An 18,757-nucleotide genomic window follows, 5' to 3' on the forward strand; every position below is an offset into this window, starting at 1 on the left:
CATCCAACACACATCTCAAGAGGCAACTTAAAGAACATCTAGCGGACCATTCAACACAGTATCTCCACAAGTGTCCAAGTATCTGGAAGTACAGAAAGTATCTGGAAGGATATCTATAGAACCATCCAACACAGTGTCTTGACAAGCAAATAAAAGGACATCTAGAGAACCAAGCATCCTTCATAGTGTCAAGAGAAGCTTCAAGAAGGACATCTGGAGAATTATCAACACAGTATCTCCACAAACATCCAATACAGTAATTTGAGAAACATCTACAAGGACATCAAGAGAACCATCAACACAGTATCTCCACAAGCATCCAACACAGTGTCTAGAAAAGCATCTCGAAGGACATGAAGAGAACCATCAAAACGGTATCTCCACAAGCATCCAACACAGTAATTCAAGAAACATCTACAAGGACACCTAGAGAACCAGCCAACACAGTATCTGCACCAGCATCTAACACAGTGTCTAGAAAAGCATCTAGAAGGACATGTAGAGAACCATGCAACACAGTTGTCAAAGTCAATTGAGAAACATCTACAGGGACATCAAGAGAACCATCAACACAGTATCTTCACAAGCATCCAACACAGTAATTCGAGAAACATCTAGAAGGACATCTAGAGAACCATGCAACACGGTATCGTGAGAAGCATTACCTGGAGAAGCAACTAGAACAGCATCTAGAGAAACATCCAACACCATATCTAGAGGTGCATCTAGACAAGCATCAACACATGAGAGACACTAGAGAATTATCAGGAAGGACCTCAAGAGAACCATCCAGCACAGTATTTGAAGGACAGCTGGAGTACCATCCAAAAACAAAGTATCTAGAACAGTGTTGGGACGATCTAGAGACTTCTCCACAGCAGAAGCAGTTCGAGAGAAAATTCAGCAGCAGCAGCAGCAGCAGCAGCAGCAGCAATATAAAGCAGTAACATCTGGACAAGTACCTAGAGTACAGCAGTATTTCTAGATCTAGAAAAAATACTGAGAGCAGTGCGGAACACAGTTGCATTCCAAAAGTTGGAGGAAGTATACATACAAAGTGGTATTATGAGCAGTGGTAGGTGAGCAGTAGAGAAGCCTGATCTACAGTATACACGTGTACACTAGAGCACATAGAGCAGCACACAGCAAAAAAAAACACCCAAACATCGAAAGCAGCATGTTGAAAAGCATGATTGAGAGCATCTTAAAGCATCTAATCTGGCAGCATGGAACGTTTAGAAAGGCATCCAAACTGCAGCATATACAGTGGATCAGTGGAGTAGGCGTGGAGGCTGGCATGCCAGCAACCCTCAGTAAGGTATCTGGAGTATCTGGAGCGGCAGCATTTAGATCAGCACCCATAGCAGCAAATTGAGTGGTAGCTTTAAAGGTGGCTGAATGGAGATCATCCTGATCCGCATGCAGAGACATAGCATCGTAGTAGTAGCAGCACACAGGATATAAACCACTATTCAGAAAATCACATTGAGCGTCAGCATCTACAGACCTGTAGATTTTTTGAAAATTAGGAAGCGGAAAAGGTTAGTCCAAATATTATGGGAATAAATTCATAATTACAAGAAGAAAATTGATGAAAGCGTTAGAAACAATACCAGCAGAAATGAAAAGAAAAAGAGCTGTAATGAGAGTTGAGCCAAAATATTAAGAGAAAATGTTACACTTATACATAGTATATAGAATATGTAGAATAGAATCTAACTCGTAATATTTGGAAAAATATTGTTTTAGTAGCATATAATTGAAATATTTTTTAAATGTCATAAAAAACAATTTTTATATGACAAACAAAATAAAATAAAGTTGTTTGTGGAAAAACACGAGTCCAAATATGAGAATAAATTGAGTCTAACATGTAGAAAATGTATTCTAATGATTTAAGGGGGGAAAATACGGAAGTTCATATTTTTCAACTTCATCACAAGATAAGATGCAGTTTTTCCTTGACATAAATATACTGTATAATTTAGCATATTGCTGTACAAAATCTTAAAAGTGACTCTTGCCTCCTTTCATTTTTCACTGTGCGGCCCTCGCTAGAAGATGTTAGGCCAGCCCTGATTTGGAGTGAAATGATGTAGAGCAGCATCTCAATCAGTATCTGCAGCAGCAGCACCTAGGAAAGCATTTCCAGAGGTAGCATCTTGATCAGCAACTGAGCTGTGAGGCTGAGCTGACAGCAAACAGAGAACGAGGGAGCGGGAGAAAGCGAGGTGTTTAAAAAAAAAGAAAGATGAGCGCCACAACGGAGCATCCAAAGGTGGAGAGATGAAAGATGGAGGAGATCATTGATACAGTCAAGCACAGAGATGGAGCCAGCCAGCCGCGACCTTGGCCTGAGGCACGCCGACCTTACATGTCCCTATTCCACCAGTAGATTGTATTGATTCCAAGGTGCTAATGTGCTAGATTTCACAACGTTACCTTTTGTTGTCATCCTTCAGCGTTACAGTCGTCACTCTGCTCTTCTCACGTCTGCGGTGCTCTCTTGCAAACGCCATTATGGCGAAGCAGGGTGTGCATTATGGGGGGCGCAGTGTGTGAGGGGTGTAACGGTACATGTTTTTGTTAAGTGAAGCGCAGGAGGAGTAAACCTTGTCATATAGTCGCACGTCTCCTCCTTAAACAAAACCAGTGGAGCCCAGCTTTTAGCTGGTGATGGTGCCAAGGAGAAGTCAGAGCTCGAAAACCCTTTTGTCTCCTGTTTTGGAAGACTTGGCCTTCCCAGTGAAATATGTAAAGGGATAAAGACAGGTGCATAAGAAGAAAGCAGTGAACGGGGGGGGGGCAAGGTTGAATTATTCATGCTGGATACTTTACTGAAAATAAAATAATCATTCACAACATTCCACCCCACTTTCCACCCCACATCCCACACAATAATTGTGTGAAACATAAACACACCCTTTTCTGTGCCTTCTAAAGAGAGAGAAACAGCTAGCATGAGGCAGCTCACAATACATGGACTGGGACACGCCTATTTTCACTCGTCATCCATCCATCCATTTTCTGTACCGCTTATCCTCGATAGGGTATGCTGGAGCCTATCCCAGCTGTCTTCAGGCTGGTTGCCAGACAATCACAGGACACATATAGACAATCCAGCCATATAGACCAGTTACACCAAATAAACTAGCTTTCTGGTGTAGTGACACAACGCCAGTCACAACGTGACTATGGACGCCCAGGTGCGTCCCAGTATGAGCCTTGTGAGCTGCCTCGTGCTAGCAGTTTTTCTCACTTTCGAATGCACAGAAAGAAGAAGACGTGTGTTTGAGTTGAGGATTGTGGATGATGGGACAAATTCCAAAAAAGGGCATGGTAATGGTAGCAGGAGGACTGAGGAACGATGACGCGCGTCGCCGAACGCTGTACTACCTGAGCCACCGACCCGTCATTATGGCCACGTTCACTCTGCAGGGTATGATGTCAAAAGGGTTCCCAAAAGTAAAAATGTGTCTTGTTAATGTGACGCGTCCTGGAAATGACGTGCAGGTGCATCAACAGCACGACATCGTGTGTAAAGATTGCTGCGGTGCGTGCTCCCCTGTGGAACTTTTGGGGGTCACTATTTTGCCAACATAGAAGAAGAAACAGGGCAAGTTGGTGGAGGACTTGTTGTCTCTTCTGAGGAGCGAGTGGTGGGAGATTGTTGTGAGCTGTTTCAATGACACGTTTTAAAAATAATTTTCTGACTTTTGAGTCGCTTTATCCAGGTCACACCTTTCTATGACGGATGTCGGACCTGACATATACGTGCACGCCGTGTGACCCCCAGCGTTAAACATGCAAAGCTTCCATTTGTCACACACACGTTAGACTTCTTTAGTAGCACCCTTTATTGTACTTGGGTCGGCGGTAAGAAGGCGGAACCAGATGCAGAATCATCCTATACAGTAATATAACATGATCCCATACAGAAGAGCTTGGACACGCGAAGAAACTAAGAATAAATATATTCACAACTGCCGCTACTATTGGTAGGAGATGAAAGCATAAAAAGGTACCTTCGTAAAAGAGAATAATCAATAGTTGACATTGTCTTGTTTGTCTTTTTTTTCTTTAAGAAAAGATGCCTCCTCATCCTCCGTTTTTTGTCCATCTGAATTTCCTCTGAGATGCACTTAAAAAATCAATAACCTCGATGCCGCGGTCTGATCAAAGAAAACGTGGCGCCGAGGTCCTTGAGGCCTCGTTAAGTCTGGCTGATTATGAAGATATCCCAAAAACAATGTCCTTCTGATGAATGCCGGCCTTCGTTTCGTCAATCCTTTGCTGTATTTTTGTTTAATTTTGCACAGCGTGAGCCGCAGTGTGTCCCTCATCTAAATAAAAACTGGAAGCAAATTAAGTTAACCAGATGAGATGAAAGCAAATCAAGTGCGTACAAACAATTCCAGGCGTGTCTGAATATATATTTCTTTTGGCGGGCGGGGGGGCTCCTTTGTCCGGGTGCGAAATGAGTCCGATTGGTCGTCCCGTCACTTGGTAGTCAAACCTCTGTGTTTTAGATAAATAGATCTGTATTCATAGAAAAATAAGCATTGAGCACACTTGCTGGCTGTTCACTGCTAAGGCACTTGGCTGTTTCTCCCATTCCCTTCTTCGACCGCGCAGCTCACTCCACGCCGTGTGGAGACTGTCCTGTGTTTCATGTTGCAAAAGAGCTGCTGGGGGTTTCACCTCCTGTGATAAACCTTTGGACGCCCCCGCAAGCAGCATCTCTCGAGAAGAAAGCCCACTCCCTCACCGTTTGAGAAGCGCAACACGGGAAGGGGATATCGTGTGGTAGCTGCAGCTGGAGTCATCTCCACGCCTCCACGCCTCCACGCCTCCAGGCAGAGTGCTGGGATCAGATAATCCTTGCAAAACACCAACCTATACGCTAGTAGTAGTTGTTGTAGAAGAGGGGGAATACAAAAAGTGACCCCAGCTCATTATTCAGGAATAGTTTGAAGTGTAGTCCTACTCCCCGACAGGAGCCTTTTTACAGGAGTCATTCTTCCTGTGTGATTCATCTCCAATGAGAATGAAGAATGGGGGAGAGGAGCGCTAAAACTGATAAGAGCGGTCCAGAACCTCCATGTAGTCCGGCGTGGTCATCAGTCTGGCGCCCTGATTGCCCCCCTGATCGCTATTTGCACCCATGGAAGAGGTCGTCGTGACCACCACCGTTTGGGCGTCCGGCTGAGACTCCTGGGGGTGAGGGTACCGCGGCGGCGGCCTCGCGTATCTGTCCGGCATCTCTCTGAACTCGGGGGTGGGGAGTCGGAACAGGCAGTCCACTAGCTCGACCTTAGGAGTGGGGCCCTGGCTGTCGATGACAGTGGGGCACAAGATCCCGTTTTCGTGCAGTCCGGCGAGTTGTCCCATTGCGCCAGCGACAGTGTTGATTGGGGACGAGGTCACCTGCAGAGTCCACTCCCTGTCCTTTTCTGCCGCAGAGCAGTACCCGGCGTCACTTGGCTGCAGGCACTGTTTGGCCTTTGCTGCTGTGTTCTGCTCCTCTTTGTAGATGGCACCGCTACACACGTGCGGGGATGCCGCCGGGTCGGGGTCTTTGGATGCCGCCCCCGGAGGCAAGATAGTGTCATAGACGTGGTTGTGCTCAGGCACGGGTAGAGTCGGCGTCCCGGCCAAGGCGTGGTGGTGGTGATGGTGCGTCTGCTCGGTGAAGAGCCCGCATTCCATCTGGATGCCGGCCAAGTCCACCTCTCCCTGGCGGCGGAACGGCAGCTTGTCCCTCCTCCTCAGGGTGTAAGCGATTAGCGCTGCCGCTGCGAAAAACGCAGAGACGAACAACACCAGCAGGCTGAGCACCAGCACAGATAGCGGGATTGAATCCTTCCCTGGAGGGATCAGGGGCCCGAGCCCTGAGCCAGGGTAGCCAACTGGCACGCCGATGTCTGGGAGGGCAGAGGTGACCGTATGCTGCTCCTGGTCCTCCTGGGGCTCCAGCTCGGGGCACAGCAGCTCCATGGAGAGCGAGCGCAGGTCGACGCCTTTGGTCTTTTCCGGGGAGTGGCACACCACCTCCCCCTCCACCACCACGGTGCTGAGGCCCTCCAGCCAGCGCTTGAGAGGCGCCGCCTCACAGTTGCACTCCCACGGGTTCTGCTGCAGGTCCACCTGGAGATAGACGGTACATAGCAGTGTCATTAGCGTAATCGCTCGCTAATTGCTGGTCTGCAGCCCCATGAAAAAGCATGAATCACTTTGAGAAATAGATTTTTTGTGATGGATCTCCACAATATGGAAAGTGCCTCTTGAGTTGCTATTAAGTTGACACACAGAAATATGTTTTCTCCATTAACTTTAATGACCATAAACATCTGCACAGTTTGTGTTAATAGCCCTGCATTATTTACCAGAGTCTTTTTTTTTGGAGGGGGGGGGGATATGCAGGCGTCGAAAGGCGCTTCACAATGTAAATAATGTCACTCCAGGGTCAACGAAACTGAAGCGCTCACGTCTACAGAGCCGCTATAAAAAAGTGTGGGTTTTTTGTATCAATAAAATATCATAGTAGCAATCAAACAACTTGTACTACTCTCCAGTGTTGTCTTAAAAGCCTTGTTCGCTACAAGAGGCGTTTTTTCCGATAAATACCCAGCAGATTTGTGTGTTGAGAGCTCACTTTTAGTGTTATAAAATTAGACGGGATGCGGTGCAAGCGCTCCTTTTCAATAGGTGTAAGAGCGTGAATCCACTTCTGCATTGTAAACTATTGATTACGCATCCTGAAGCTGCGTACAAGATTCCATTTGAGAAGGCTAAAGCTGATTATACATAAAAGAGAATTGCATCACCGGGCATTGTCAGCACCACTCATCTGCTTCTGTCCGCTCGCACGCATTCCGAGGCGCTCGCGTAAACGTTGGTAATGCCGTATAAGAATATGCTCTTCTTGTTGCTATTGATGCGTTTCCATTGGCAAAGGCAGGTACTATTTCTTGTACCAGTTGTACGTAAATCAGCAACTAAGCGCTCAACATAATGAATATTCATTCATTCATTTTCTACCGCTTTTCCTCACGAGGGTCGCGGGGGGTGCTGGAGCCTATCCCAACTGTTATTTCCAAATGCCTGCAAGGTTCAGTAGGTAGGTTACTTTGTGTATTGTGTGTATTGATGTGTTATTTGGATAGCTTTTTTACAAGCTACTGATGAAATCTGGCTATTTTGGTGACTCGTGTGTGCCACAATAGCACTGCAAGTCATGTTGCTGGCTAAACTTTCCATAGAGGTTTAAAAAAATAAATAAAAAATGTTTCTTCTTTTCTATCCCCTCTTGCTCCGGTCTGGCCGCTCCAAATTTGCACAACAACAAAACATCAAATAAAGCTAAATAATAAATAAATAAATGTATTTAAAAGGTTCACACAGGTCCAATAAATAAGGAACCCTACTTAGTGGAAATTCATTTATCAGAGTCCGGCTTGTATCCTTGGATAACCGAAGGATTACTGTATAATAACACTATTTCTAGTACAATATACAGTCAGTGTGTCATTTGAGGCTACACTGCAAGAATGACAACAATGAACACACATGCTAACATTGGCTTAGCTTGTCCTCTTGTATTATGCTCCACAGTCTCCTATGGCCTCCTATAGCAAAGTCCCTGTGGACAAGGCTGCTTTTGTGGGATATCTTTCAAAAATAGCCTTGTACTAGAACCGCAACAGAAGATGTGACTTTTTGCCAGCGAACGCAGGATACGACGTGCAAATTAGCATCCCATAATCAGATCATTTGTCAAATTTTCCATCTGAAAATTGCTTCTTGGCATGTAAAGCCGTCATTGTCCTCCACGTTTGTTTGGTGTCCAACCGGTGCGTTCAGTGCGGCTTGGTTTTTGCACAAGCACCCAATTTGATGCGTATAAAATAGTGTCAAATTTTCCATTTGAAAATGACTTCTTAGCATTTAAACACATCATGCTCCTCCATCTTTGTTTGGTGTCCAACCGGTGCGTTCAAAACTGTTTTTTTTTTTGCGTCTTCAAGCGGTAAGTGTTTTTGAAGTAGAAAAGGAAGGCAAATAGCGCGGGCCGTGGGAAAGCGGCATTAGTCATTGGCGCGGCGTCACGGCTAACTGGAGGGCGAGCAGTGACACTTTTACTTCCATCCTAATTAAGGCCACTTAAGACTTGAGATTTGTGACATTCAGCGTGAACAAAATGTCAGCGCCTACTTTTGCAGCATCTTCAAGTATTTTCCTTGCAGGTGTTCTTTTTTTATTTGATTTTTTTTTACCACCCCAGGGTTCCGCTCACGTCTGCTTTTACGAACATCTGTCCAACGCGCGTTTACGATTTATACGCCTGGTCACCTAGTGTGTTATTTGCTGTCAAGCTGTCAATCAAGGCTGGGCTTCGAGGAAGGGGGAGGGAGATTATAGGCCGTCAGTTAGCCCGTTGACAGGCGCTGGTTTGTGTGAGTGTGCGACCGGGGGAAACCGGTGTGTTAATTATTGTCAACACGTAGGCTTTGAGTAAATTAACACCAATATGAAGACGCAGTCTGTTGACGCGGAGGACTGACAAAAGTGGACGGGTTCTCTCTCTTGATGTAGGTGATGGGAAATGATTAATAACACTAAAATATCTTGGTCTGTAAACTATATTTAGCCTGAATTAATGACTGAATCTAATTAAAAGGAGATGGCTACACAACAAAGTGTTTTTTTTTTATTATCATCACAAATTGTAATGGCTCTTAATGACAAACAGCAGGCTGCCGTCATTTTATCGCAACAGCTCCAGTTGTTTTTATTTTAGGGGGGTAAAAAGGGTGATTATAAGCAGATACTGCAAAGTTGTGGCAGAGGGATTTTGCTGAGCCGCCGCTTGCCAAGCCTTCTGCAGGCTGATGAATGCGCTCCATTGTCTTGTGAACAATGCGATACGGAGGGGAAAATGAAGAGTTCAGAATGTGCCGCATGAACAAAATGCAATATAGATTTGAAAAGTGTCTTTCCTGGCTGAGGAGGCAATTCACTGTTTATTGTTGCTGCGATGTGGAGGGCATTCAAGGAGGGGTTATGTGTGTTTTTAATAGACCTTCAAAGCGATCTGGCGCCTCATCATCTTCCCCACAGCGACCTGGAGAAGAGAAGTTGCTCTCTCTCTCACTCTCTCTCGCTCGCTCTCTCTCTCTCTGCATTCACTTCTATTCTGCAGGGTGGCTGCAATTTCTTTGACTTTGTGGATTATTTCCAGTCTCATCCGGAGTGGTTTTGATCATTTCTTTTGGCCAAGCTGTCGTTAATGACTTGCGAGTGGAGTGATTGCAAGAATTGCGCACACGATTGAGTGAGCGTGGCACAGCTTTTGACTTTGCAACTATTTTGACTCTTTCTATGTATTTCTATGGTGAAATGTATACGTTACTACTAAGAACTAGTGAGGGGCCATCGCATTAGAGTCTTTTTACGATTCTGCTACAGAGTGGTGTTGTCCCCTTGCCCGCCTATCTCAACCCTTCAAACTTCAAACACAAAGAAATGCCAGGAACAAACACACAAACTAATGTTTCTTTTCCCTGCATACAGTAGGTGGAGGTGTGGACCAAAGTGACAATATTGATTACTTTGGACTCGACTTGCCAATCACTGATGACTTGACAACAATGACTTGGCATTTTACTCTGACTTTTTCAACTAAACCTCTGGTTACCAAAATAGTTGTCGATTAATTGGGTCATCTTTTAACCATCAATTCATTGTTCAAGCTGTAGAAAACAAAGTTGCAGAAAAAGTTATAATATTATTATCACTATGAGGACAACATAAATAGTTGGGGAAAAAAGCAACAGTAGAGGTGGAAAAACTTTTTGCTTTTATGAAAAAATGTGCAGCTCAGAGAGCCGAGTTTGAGTCCACCCTTAGCCATCTCAATGAGGAGTTTGCATGTTCTCCTCCCACATTCCAAAAACATGCCAGGTTAATTGGTGACAGCGGGTGTACCCCGCCTCTAGCCAAAGACATATAGGCAACCTCTCGCCCAAAGTCAGCTGGGATAGGCTCCAGCATACCACATATATGGAAATATATGAGTGCCCTGGCCCTCCCAACTCTTGCAGTCACGCCAAAGTAGAGAAAACACGTCATACGATAGGACTGTCTTACTGTTAGTCCAGTCGTGGAAGTGTTCATTGTCGGCGAGCAGTGGAAAGAAGCCAGTCATTTTTATCACGAGGGGAAAAACCTCATGCCTGTTTAAAGCTGCTGTGTTACAAATCTTTGTTTTGTTTTTTTATTATTATGCCTCCATGAGAAAGCAAAACCACCGCTGCTTTCAATAAGCAAATACGCCATTATAATCTCCTAGCGCATCTGTGTTTGTAATGTTATGCTGCTGCCTTTGTCTTCCTTGTCATGCTAAATAACACGCCACCCATCCAGATAGCATAAAACACATTAGTATACTACACGCAGTGCACAGTGAAATCTTTTTGCCTTTGTCACTATAATTATATCCACAGGCGTGTTTTTGTCAAGCATATAAAACACGGCAAGGAGGCACATAAAGAAAAAAGAGCTCTTATTGACAGACAGCTAATCTGTTATAGACTCCTCCACAATGATCACCTTGATCCCTTTCTGTATTTTAGCCCTAAATCAATATTAATATGATTAACCGATCCTGCTCCACCTCGCACCATTTGAGCGTCGCAGCCCAAGCCGGCGTGCCGTTATAGGCAGCAATAAGCAGAAAATTGCAAATCCTATACCGATTCAGTGGAAATTCCGGTATTTTTCAACCCAGGTCTTGTTCCCAAGACGTGTAAACAAAACAAAACTTCTTGTGCTCGCTGTCCTTGCAGCAAAGCAAAATCAGACCACCTAACAAGTTTTTTTTGAGGGGTAGCACAACAAATTTCGGTAACATTTTAATCATGTTTACACAAATGGTTGTGACAATTGTTGTGAAAAACCTTGTATACTATGAAAAAACATCCAAGTTATTTCTACGACATTATTGTCCACTAAACAGGATTGCACAAAAACATCCATATTGAGATTGGCTCCACGAGAACTACAACGATTTTAAGACAGAGTTTAAGTTTTTTTTTTTTATCTGCCAAGTGCAGCGCCGAGGTTGCGTTTTTGCTGGCACTTGTGTTGAAAATAACTTGAAAAGTCCTGAATAGGTTTGAATGAAATTTTCAGGAATAATCGAAAATAGGATACGGAAGAACTGATCACATTTTGTTTAGAGTAATGATTTTTTGTAGATGATTTTTTAACTTTGCCATTTTCGGCATTGTGCATATAACGCCACAAAAAATGTTCAGAGTACTTGTCCTGTACTTGAAAATCAAAATACAGGACCAGACATATCAAGGACATTCCACAGATATAAGACAGATAAAAAGAGACAACCCATTAATGGGACACACCTATTCCACCTACAAAGGCTGCTACTAAAACACCTCCAAGAAGGTTTCTATGGTTTTATATACATGCTGTGGCCATGTAGTAACAGGTACATTCATACTTACACAACTGTACTGCATTTGGGTCATTTTTGCACATTGATTTCACATAGCAACATGGAAACAAATACTCCATCAATAGCCGGCTGGTGTGGCGAGGTGTCGCTATGCCAGTAATGTAGTTCTTCACCTTGCTCATTATGGATATTCCCACACGGGGGCTGCAGCATTTGCAAACATCTTTTACCTTCCTAACATCTTCTATACGTTACTTTACACCAGGGTTCTCAAACTCAATTTACCTGGGGGCCACTGGATCTAGGGTCTGGGTGAGACTGGGCCGCATCAGGTTTTCCAACAAAAAAAAAAATGCATTTATTAAAAACAGAAAAATGAATAAACTTTGCTTTGGTTCCGATTTTCTACAAGAAAAGCTCTGATAAAACATTCCACTGTTCTCAAATATCTTACTTTTTATTTTTCTACACAAAATAAGATGAAAAATGAACAAATCAAGAATAAAGAAAATCAGTCAATCAGTAATAAATAAATATCTTAAACTTAAGAAACCACATATAGTTGGTGGGTAGACAAATTATTTTTTTCAGATTAAAATGAACAAAGCCTTATTAGAGCCCTGTAGACATGACAAAACACGACTATAGTCACATTTATATTCTTTTTATTTACAACATATTGTGCAACTGCAGGGTCTTGAGACACATGCTAACTCGCAAACTAGAGAGCTAGCGACCTAAACGGTAGCCTTAAAGTTATTTCCTTTAAACTTAAAAAGCCAAAAACTTACCACTTCCACACGGATAGGGAGGACAACTATTAACAGTTATTTAACCTTTAACATGAACATTAATCAAACGTAATAATTTTTTCTGGGTACATGATACCATACAGCATCCATATATATAACTTGTGCGGGCCGCACTAACATTAAACTTTCATATCAAGGCAGGGGCCTCAAACTAGTGTCCTTCGGGCCACATTTGGCCCGCGGGCCGCGTGTTTGAGACCCCTGCTTTACACTGTACCTGACAAAGCTCCATTCTTTTGTTTTGTGTGTATGCTAGCAGCCCTGCCTCCCCCCCACAGAGAAAGAGACTATATGACTGACAGGACGTCTGTCTGGTGCTGTTCTGTGAAACATCTAGGACTCGGTGCTGACCCCGTGCAAAGGATGAAACCTTCTCTGTCCGTTTGGAGGCAACAGACAATATGGGTAGGCCGGCAAAGTTCATTTTCATTTATCTTGTGATTAATTAACTTATTTATCGCGACACAGTTTCTTTCTCAAAAAGAAATGTCATCATGTCCTGGTTTTAATATGAAAATGCCAGTATTGTCCTCCATGTATTATCACTGTGTAGCTAAACAAACACAGACCTTTTATTACATGCTATTATGCATCGTGCTACTCTGATTAACTCTGTCAGTCCTGGCCATCTTTCAAAATTCTACCACTTCAGTACTGGCCATTTTCGACCGTTTTGACTGATTTTTCGAGGCACACAGAATATTGTGTTCAATGACACAATGACAAAATGTTTTCATTTTGTGACAGCTCAAATATCCAAAGAACTGCACCACAACATAAACAACACATAAAAATGGTTGTTAATATAACACCACATAACTGTGTGTGTGAACGTGTGTGTGTGTGTGTGAACGTGTGTGTGTGTGTGCATGTGTTAAAGTGTGTTCGGGTTTAAAAAAAACGTCTAAATACAGTAGGTCTTTAGTATTGATTAGCCGTTAAAGATTATTTTGCTGGTTGTTGATGATTTGATGCTTGATACAATTTAGCAATTATAGTGCAATTGTTGTATCATAACAAAAATATAGTGTAAAAATACGATACTGTGTGTGACAGTATCAGTGATGATCAAAAATGTTCACATTTTAATGTGAACTGCTGTTTGGATGCTAAGATGAGACTCAGCGGCGTCTCTGCTGGTTTCAGTCAAGTATTACGTTTTCCTCGGTGCCTTTTTAACAATCACTTTGTGTGATTATGATACCAAGCCTTTGTTTGACAACTTGGACCAGGGTTCTCAGACGTAAGGTCCGCAAGATGTTGAATTATTGTCTGCAGAAACGGATCATTTTCATTGCTCAGATAGTTTACGGCTGCAAGAGTCATTGAAAAAAAGAATGCTGTAAAGATGCGATGGCTGTTCTTTGAACCTGACGACCGACTGGTTAGCGACTAGTCGGGTGGAACATGACAGCTGAGGAGTCATGTGTGCCTGTAAAACAAAGCTAGAGGGAGTAGCGATATGATTTACATATTATCAGATGTAAAGTGTAACAACACGCCATAATATTGGTTCGGTATGCACCGCCATTCATTTTCCATCCAGTGAGGCAACAAAATGAAACATCTTAGTGTAAACGGCTTTTTAAAAAACAAACTGGTGATAGGACCTTCTAAATCCGGTGTTTAACATTATTAGCCCTCTAGACATGAAATAGTCACCTTTATACTCATATTACTCAGTTTAGTATACATAATAAGAATACATAAGCCATTTAAGACATAAACAAGACTCTTGCTTGCGTGTGCTGCTATAGATGTGTTCAAGTGCCACTGGAGCTGAGTGTGGCAGACAGCAAGTGATATCAGGGTTCAGAGTTGAGTTTCAGCTTGGCGTGGGTTACGGCCACAACAGCAGACTGTGTTTTTATCAAGTATTTCAAATTCAAACCTGTAATGAATACCTGTCTCACTGAGCTTTTTTTTTTTTTTTTTTTTTAACAATAACTAAGGGACCTGGTGTTGCCATCAGAGAATTGATGAAAAGCGGTCCACTAAGCTAAAGTTAATTTCCATTTAAGGACCAAAATAATACTAATTATTTTAAGTCAAAATAGCAACTAAATGCTGATTAATATTTTTCTTGAATATATCCATATTTGGTAAGGTGGGAAAGGTGTGAGCTGGCAGCGAGTTCCATAGACGGCATGCCCTTGGTACGTAAGAGGATTGGTAAGAGGATGTGTGTGAGACCTGGGGATAGTTACACAGTATGGATGTGCGGTAGAGGATCTTGTTGTCCTCAAACTAGCAAACACCGGGGGGATGATCGAACCAATTTCCAACGATGGCTTGAAGAAGAAATGTCTGTAAAATGTGCAGAGAGTAGCAACATCTCTTCTAAGCTCCAAGGGGTAAATACCAGCATTGATTGGGTCTTCAATGTTCAGAAGACGCAAGGCCTTCCGCTGAAGTCTGCATAGAATACTGAGAGCAGTATTGCCAGCTCCACTCCAAATGGGTGATGCATACTCCATGAGGGGTCGAATGTAAGCCTTGTAGATGGTAACTCTGGCCTTGAAGGGGAGAAGATCCCTTGACCGACTTAGGATGTAGAGCCGCTTTGCAGTCTTCTTAGCAAGATATGTAATATACGGGGTCCAAGTAAGAGTGTTGGTAATAACAACACCAAGAAGGGTGATGCTCTTGGTCGGCTTCAGCTGACTGCCCATGAAGTGAAGAGGGGGGGGTGTCTTGTCACGCTTCCTGCTGATAATCATCTCCTCTGTCTTGCTAGCATTAAAAGTAATGCACCAGTCAGATGCCCACTTCTCAATTGCGTGTAGGTCTTTTTGCAAACTGTCAGTGCACATGACACGATCTTTCACCAGCGTAGAATACTACATATCGTCGCAGCGTCTTTGAATGCGTCCTCTGAATGCGTCTTCTGAATGCCTTAAATTTGTATTTTTGTTCATTCAGTCGTTTTGATGCTTGACAATATGAATATACTACCCCTAGTGGCCACACATTGCAGTTACAGCTGCTCTGATTCATTAGCAATTGCTTTATTTTTGGTGTTTGTTTGCATCCTCCAAATCCCCGCTGAATTCCGACCCACATATCAGGATGAAAATGACATGCGTCCCCCTCCTCTGCGCGCCTGACAAGAAGAAGGTGAATATTCATGAAGTTGTTTACGACATACGCTCTATTATACTTAAAGCATTAATGTAGAGATCCCAAGTAAAACCGCTAATCTGGCTTCCCGTGGCTGTGCTGCGGTTTTCGTCAGTGTTTCGATATTGTTATTATATGTGACGGTGCTTGAGTGGAGGTTGTGTTTGTTTGTATTTGGTCATTATCAGCTCCCCGAGTACACATTTCCTTTGCATTTTCAAAGAGAAAACGAGAGAGGCATTTGAACCGTAATCATTTCTGGCGTTGACTCAGATGCTGAATCACCAAACCCGATTTCCTCTCCAAGAGCCAGAAAGAGAACGAGAGAGCCCTCATTAGTGCTTATGGTGGTATTAGGGCATTGCGGGGACTTTAAGTATTTTTTAATTTCTTTTCCAATGTCCTCTAATGACTGGCGTTTATGTAACGGTGCCATCGGGGGAGGTGTTTTGCATACGGTGTCAGAGCATGGATGTAGGTGTTCATGTATAATCCCGTTCATGAGGGTGACAGGGACTATTAAGCTTGCTATTAGAGATGAAATGGAATGGACCATTCAAGTATTGGTTATTGTGACATACGCATTGGATGTTTTTGCATATTTGTCACATCAATGTTTCAGATCATCCAAAAATATGAATACTTTTCATTATGAGGGGAGAAAAAAAAACAAACCTACTTGACCCCGTGTGAAAAAGTGTTTTCCCCCTAAAGCTAATAACTGATTGGGCCACCCTTAGCAGCAACAACTGCAATCAAGCGTTTGTGGTAACTTGCAATGAGTCTCTTACAGCGCTGCGGAGGAATTTTGGTCCACTCATCTTTGCAGAATTGTTGTCATTCATCCACATTGGAGGCTTTTCCAGCATAAAGCGCCTTTTTAAGGTTCATGATTGAGACCAGGCATCTTGGGCTCACAAAGGTTGGTGACCACCGGTTTCCAGTATTTCAAGTGCAGACAGCCATATGATGTTATCATCTTCCGGGCAGAGTCCAAAGAACACTGTGTTCTGAACATAAGGATGAGCTATTCAATGTTCTCGATCACTACGTGGTCGGAATCTTGAGATGTGTTCCATTCCAAGATGAGATGATTGAGCTATGCATGCTCGACAATGGATAGCTGTTTGTTTTTTTTTTGTTACAACGCTAAGACAGTACTCACAGATCCGGCCAAAAGCAATATTTTTTGTTGTTCTAGTGCTCCTTCAGTTTCCGTGCCACAGATTATCAAGGCACAACAATGGCGACACTGTTGTTGCTTTATGACTGCAACCATCCAGTCAATGATTTATGCTCTTGGACATCAGAGGAGCGCAACAGCATGAAAAGACAATATGCTTTTATATGACTTTGTTGTCCTTCCCCTGAGCAGACCTCATCCAGTCTCACCCACACCTAAGATTTCTTTTTTCTAAAAACACACACACAACGACATTCAGGCTAATCCACACCCACCATAGCTCACTACTCTGCGAGGGGCTGTCTAAGAAAAGCCCGCTCTGCTAAATTGACTCAAGTGAGAGGAGGCAGGATGAAATATGCACCACATCAGCTTGCGTCCTTATCGCTTGGTTGTGCTACAGCACGTAGTCACGTGACGGCGAGGTCAAATGTGCAAGGAGCGGTTTTACAGTCGGCGTGCCATTGCCTTGTTCTTTCTCTATGGTGTCGCTTCTGATTTATTAAGACCACTTATGCAAATCCAGTCACTGGCAATTTTCTAATTATAATACCTGAGGCGCAAAACTGTAGTCCTGCATGCAACAACACAGCCTTGGAAACAACACACCATGCAGATGATGGAGAAATACTGCAGTTGTTGGACTTGCGAGAGTCATGACTCGGGATAAAAACACGCTGCGGTCGTTAAAGTCTCTTGTTTGGCCTTCCTGGTAAAATACATAAACAGACAAAGTCAGACAAGTGGAGAAGACGAAAGCAGCGAGTAGAGATGCGAAATGGGGCTAAAAGCGGGAACTACAGTATTAATGCTGCACATGTTTATGTTTCAAGAAAAAAACTGCATCTCAGCTTTGTGATATACAGTCGTCCCTCGCTACATCGCGGTTTGGACATTGGTCCCTCACTCTATCTTTTTTTTCATTCATTGTGGTTGAATGTGGCCTATTATTAGTCAAAAATAGAGTAGTATATAAGTATATATAGTATAAAAAGTAGTATTCTGTTCACTAGGCGTCATTTCTTTACATTACATTACCTTCACTTGCAACCAGTTCGACATGACACAGTAAAAAAGAAGTTCTTCCATTCCTCCTATTCTGTGTGGAAGTGGTACACTTTTGGCCTTCTGCTCCACTCTGTTTGAGACGCTTTAAGTGTAGATCAAATAAATTGGAGGTTGACTTGTTAGCTTGGTAGCTTTCTACATACAGCATATGCTATGAGCGGCGGCCGTCTCTTGTGTCACTTCAGGGATCCCATCACCTACGTATAAGCAATGTGGCGTAAACAAAGCCAGCAGTACTGTCGCAGTGTACGTCTCTGTGTGGCACATTAATGTTAGTTTTGCATAGCAATCAAGTGACAGATGTCATAGTGACTGTCAATCTTTTTTTAATGCCATGTGATCGAACCACATTATGTTAGAGATACTACAACGACAAGGTATTTTCCCTAATGCTAGGTCTTATTTTTGCTTATCATGCCTACTATATTAGGTAATACAAGTGTAAAGGTGACTATAGGGGTACTATTTCATGTGTACAGGGCTCTAATAATGTTAAAAAAAACATTTAGAAGACCATAAATGGGTTTTCTATGCTCTAACTACAAAAATATGCCATTTATTAATATTGAATCCTACTTTGTGTAAATTCACTTATTCACTAATTGTCTTTATTCTGCTAAAATTACTGCTGTTTCTTTTTTTTTTAACTTTCCATCTATTTTTATGTGCCGCAGGTTGCAAATGCCCCCGAGCTGCACTTTGGACACCCCTGCTACTACTGGGTATGACGGCCAATTTGTTTGTTTATTTTATTGCAAAATCCATACTTTTCACGTTCCAAAAGAAATGCAGCTTGTATTGGGCACGGACGCGTATACACAAAACACAACATCACATGTGGTGCACTTTTTACTGGAGTAAACATGACCCCAATTCGTGGCCTCCGTGGTCTTTGATGACATATACGTCGTCTATATGTGACCCGAATGGCCAGCCTGCAGTAATATGGGATACAATTTGGATTTATGAGCGCATACCAAAGAGGCCTGAGTTTATATGGAAAGAAATTGTATTGTTCACACTGTCATGAAAAACCCAGATTTAGGTCACATAGAGCAAAAACAATCGCAATTTGCCTGCAGTGTGAAGTAGATTCAA

The 18,757-nt window shown here is 42.9% G+C and overlaps 1 protein-coding gene across 1 annotated transcript in view; it reads right to left on the minus strand.

Annotated features, from left to right (window-relative positions):
• Positions 1-4,273: 4,273 nt before the first annotated feature.
• LOC131140032 (SLIT and NTRK-like protein 3) overlaps positions 4,274-18,757 on the minus strand; it is a 34,384-nt gene continuing 19,900 nt past the window's right edge. Inside the window, exon 7 of the mRNA XM_058090097.2 lies at positions 4,274-6,147. Within this exon, the coding sequence (XP_057946080.2) occupies positions 5,071-6,147 (1,077 nt within the window). The 3' untranslated portion in view covers positions 4,274-5,070. The remainder of the gene's footprint in view (positions 6,148-18,757) is intronic.

Source organism: Doryrhamphus excisus, linkage group LG14 (genome assembly GCF_037039965.1).
Source record: "Doryrhamphus excisus strain RoL-2023G ecotype Guam linkage group LG14, RoL_Dexc_Guam_v1.1, whole genome shotgun sequence".
Lineage (NCBI taxonomy): Eukaryota > Metazoa > Chordata > Actinopteri > Syngnathiformes > Syngnathidae > Doryrhamphus > Doryrhamphus excisus.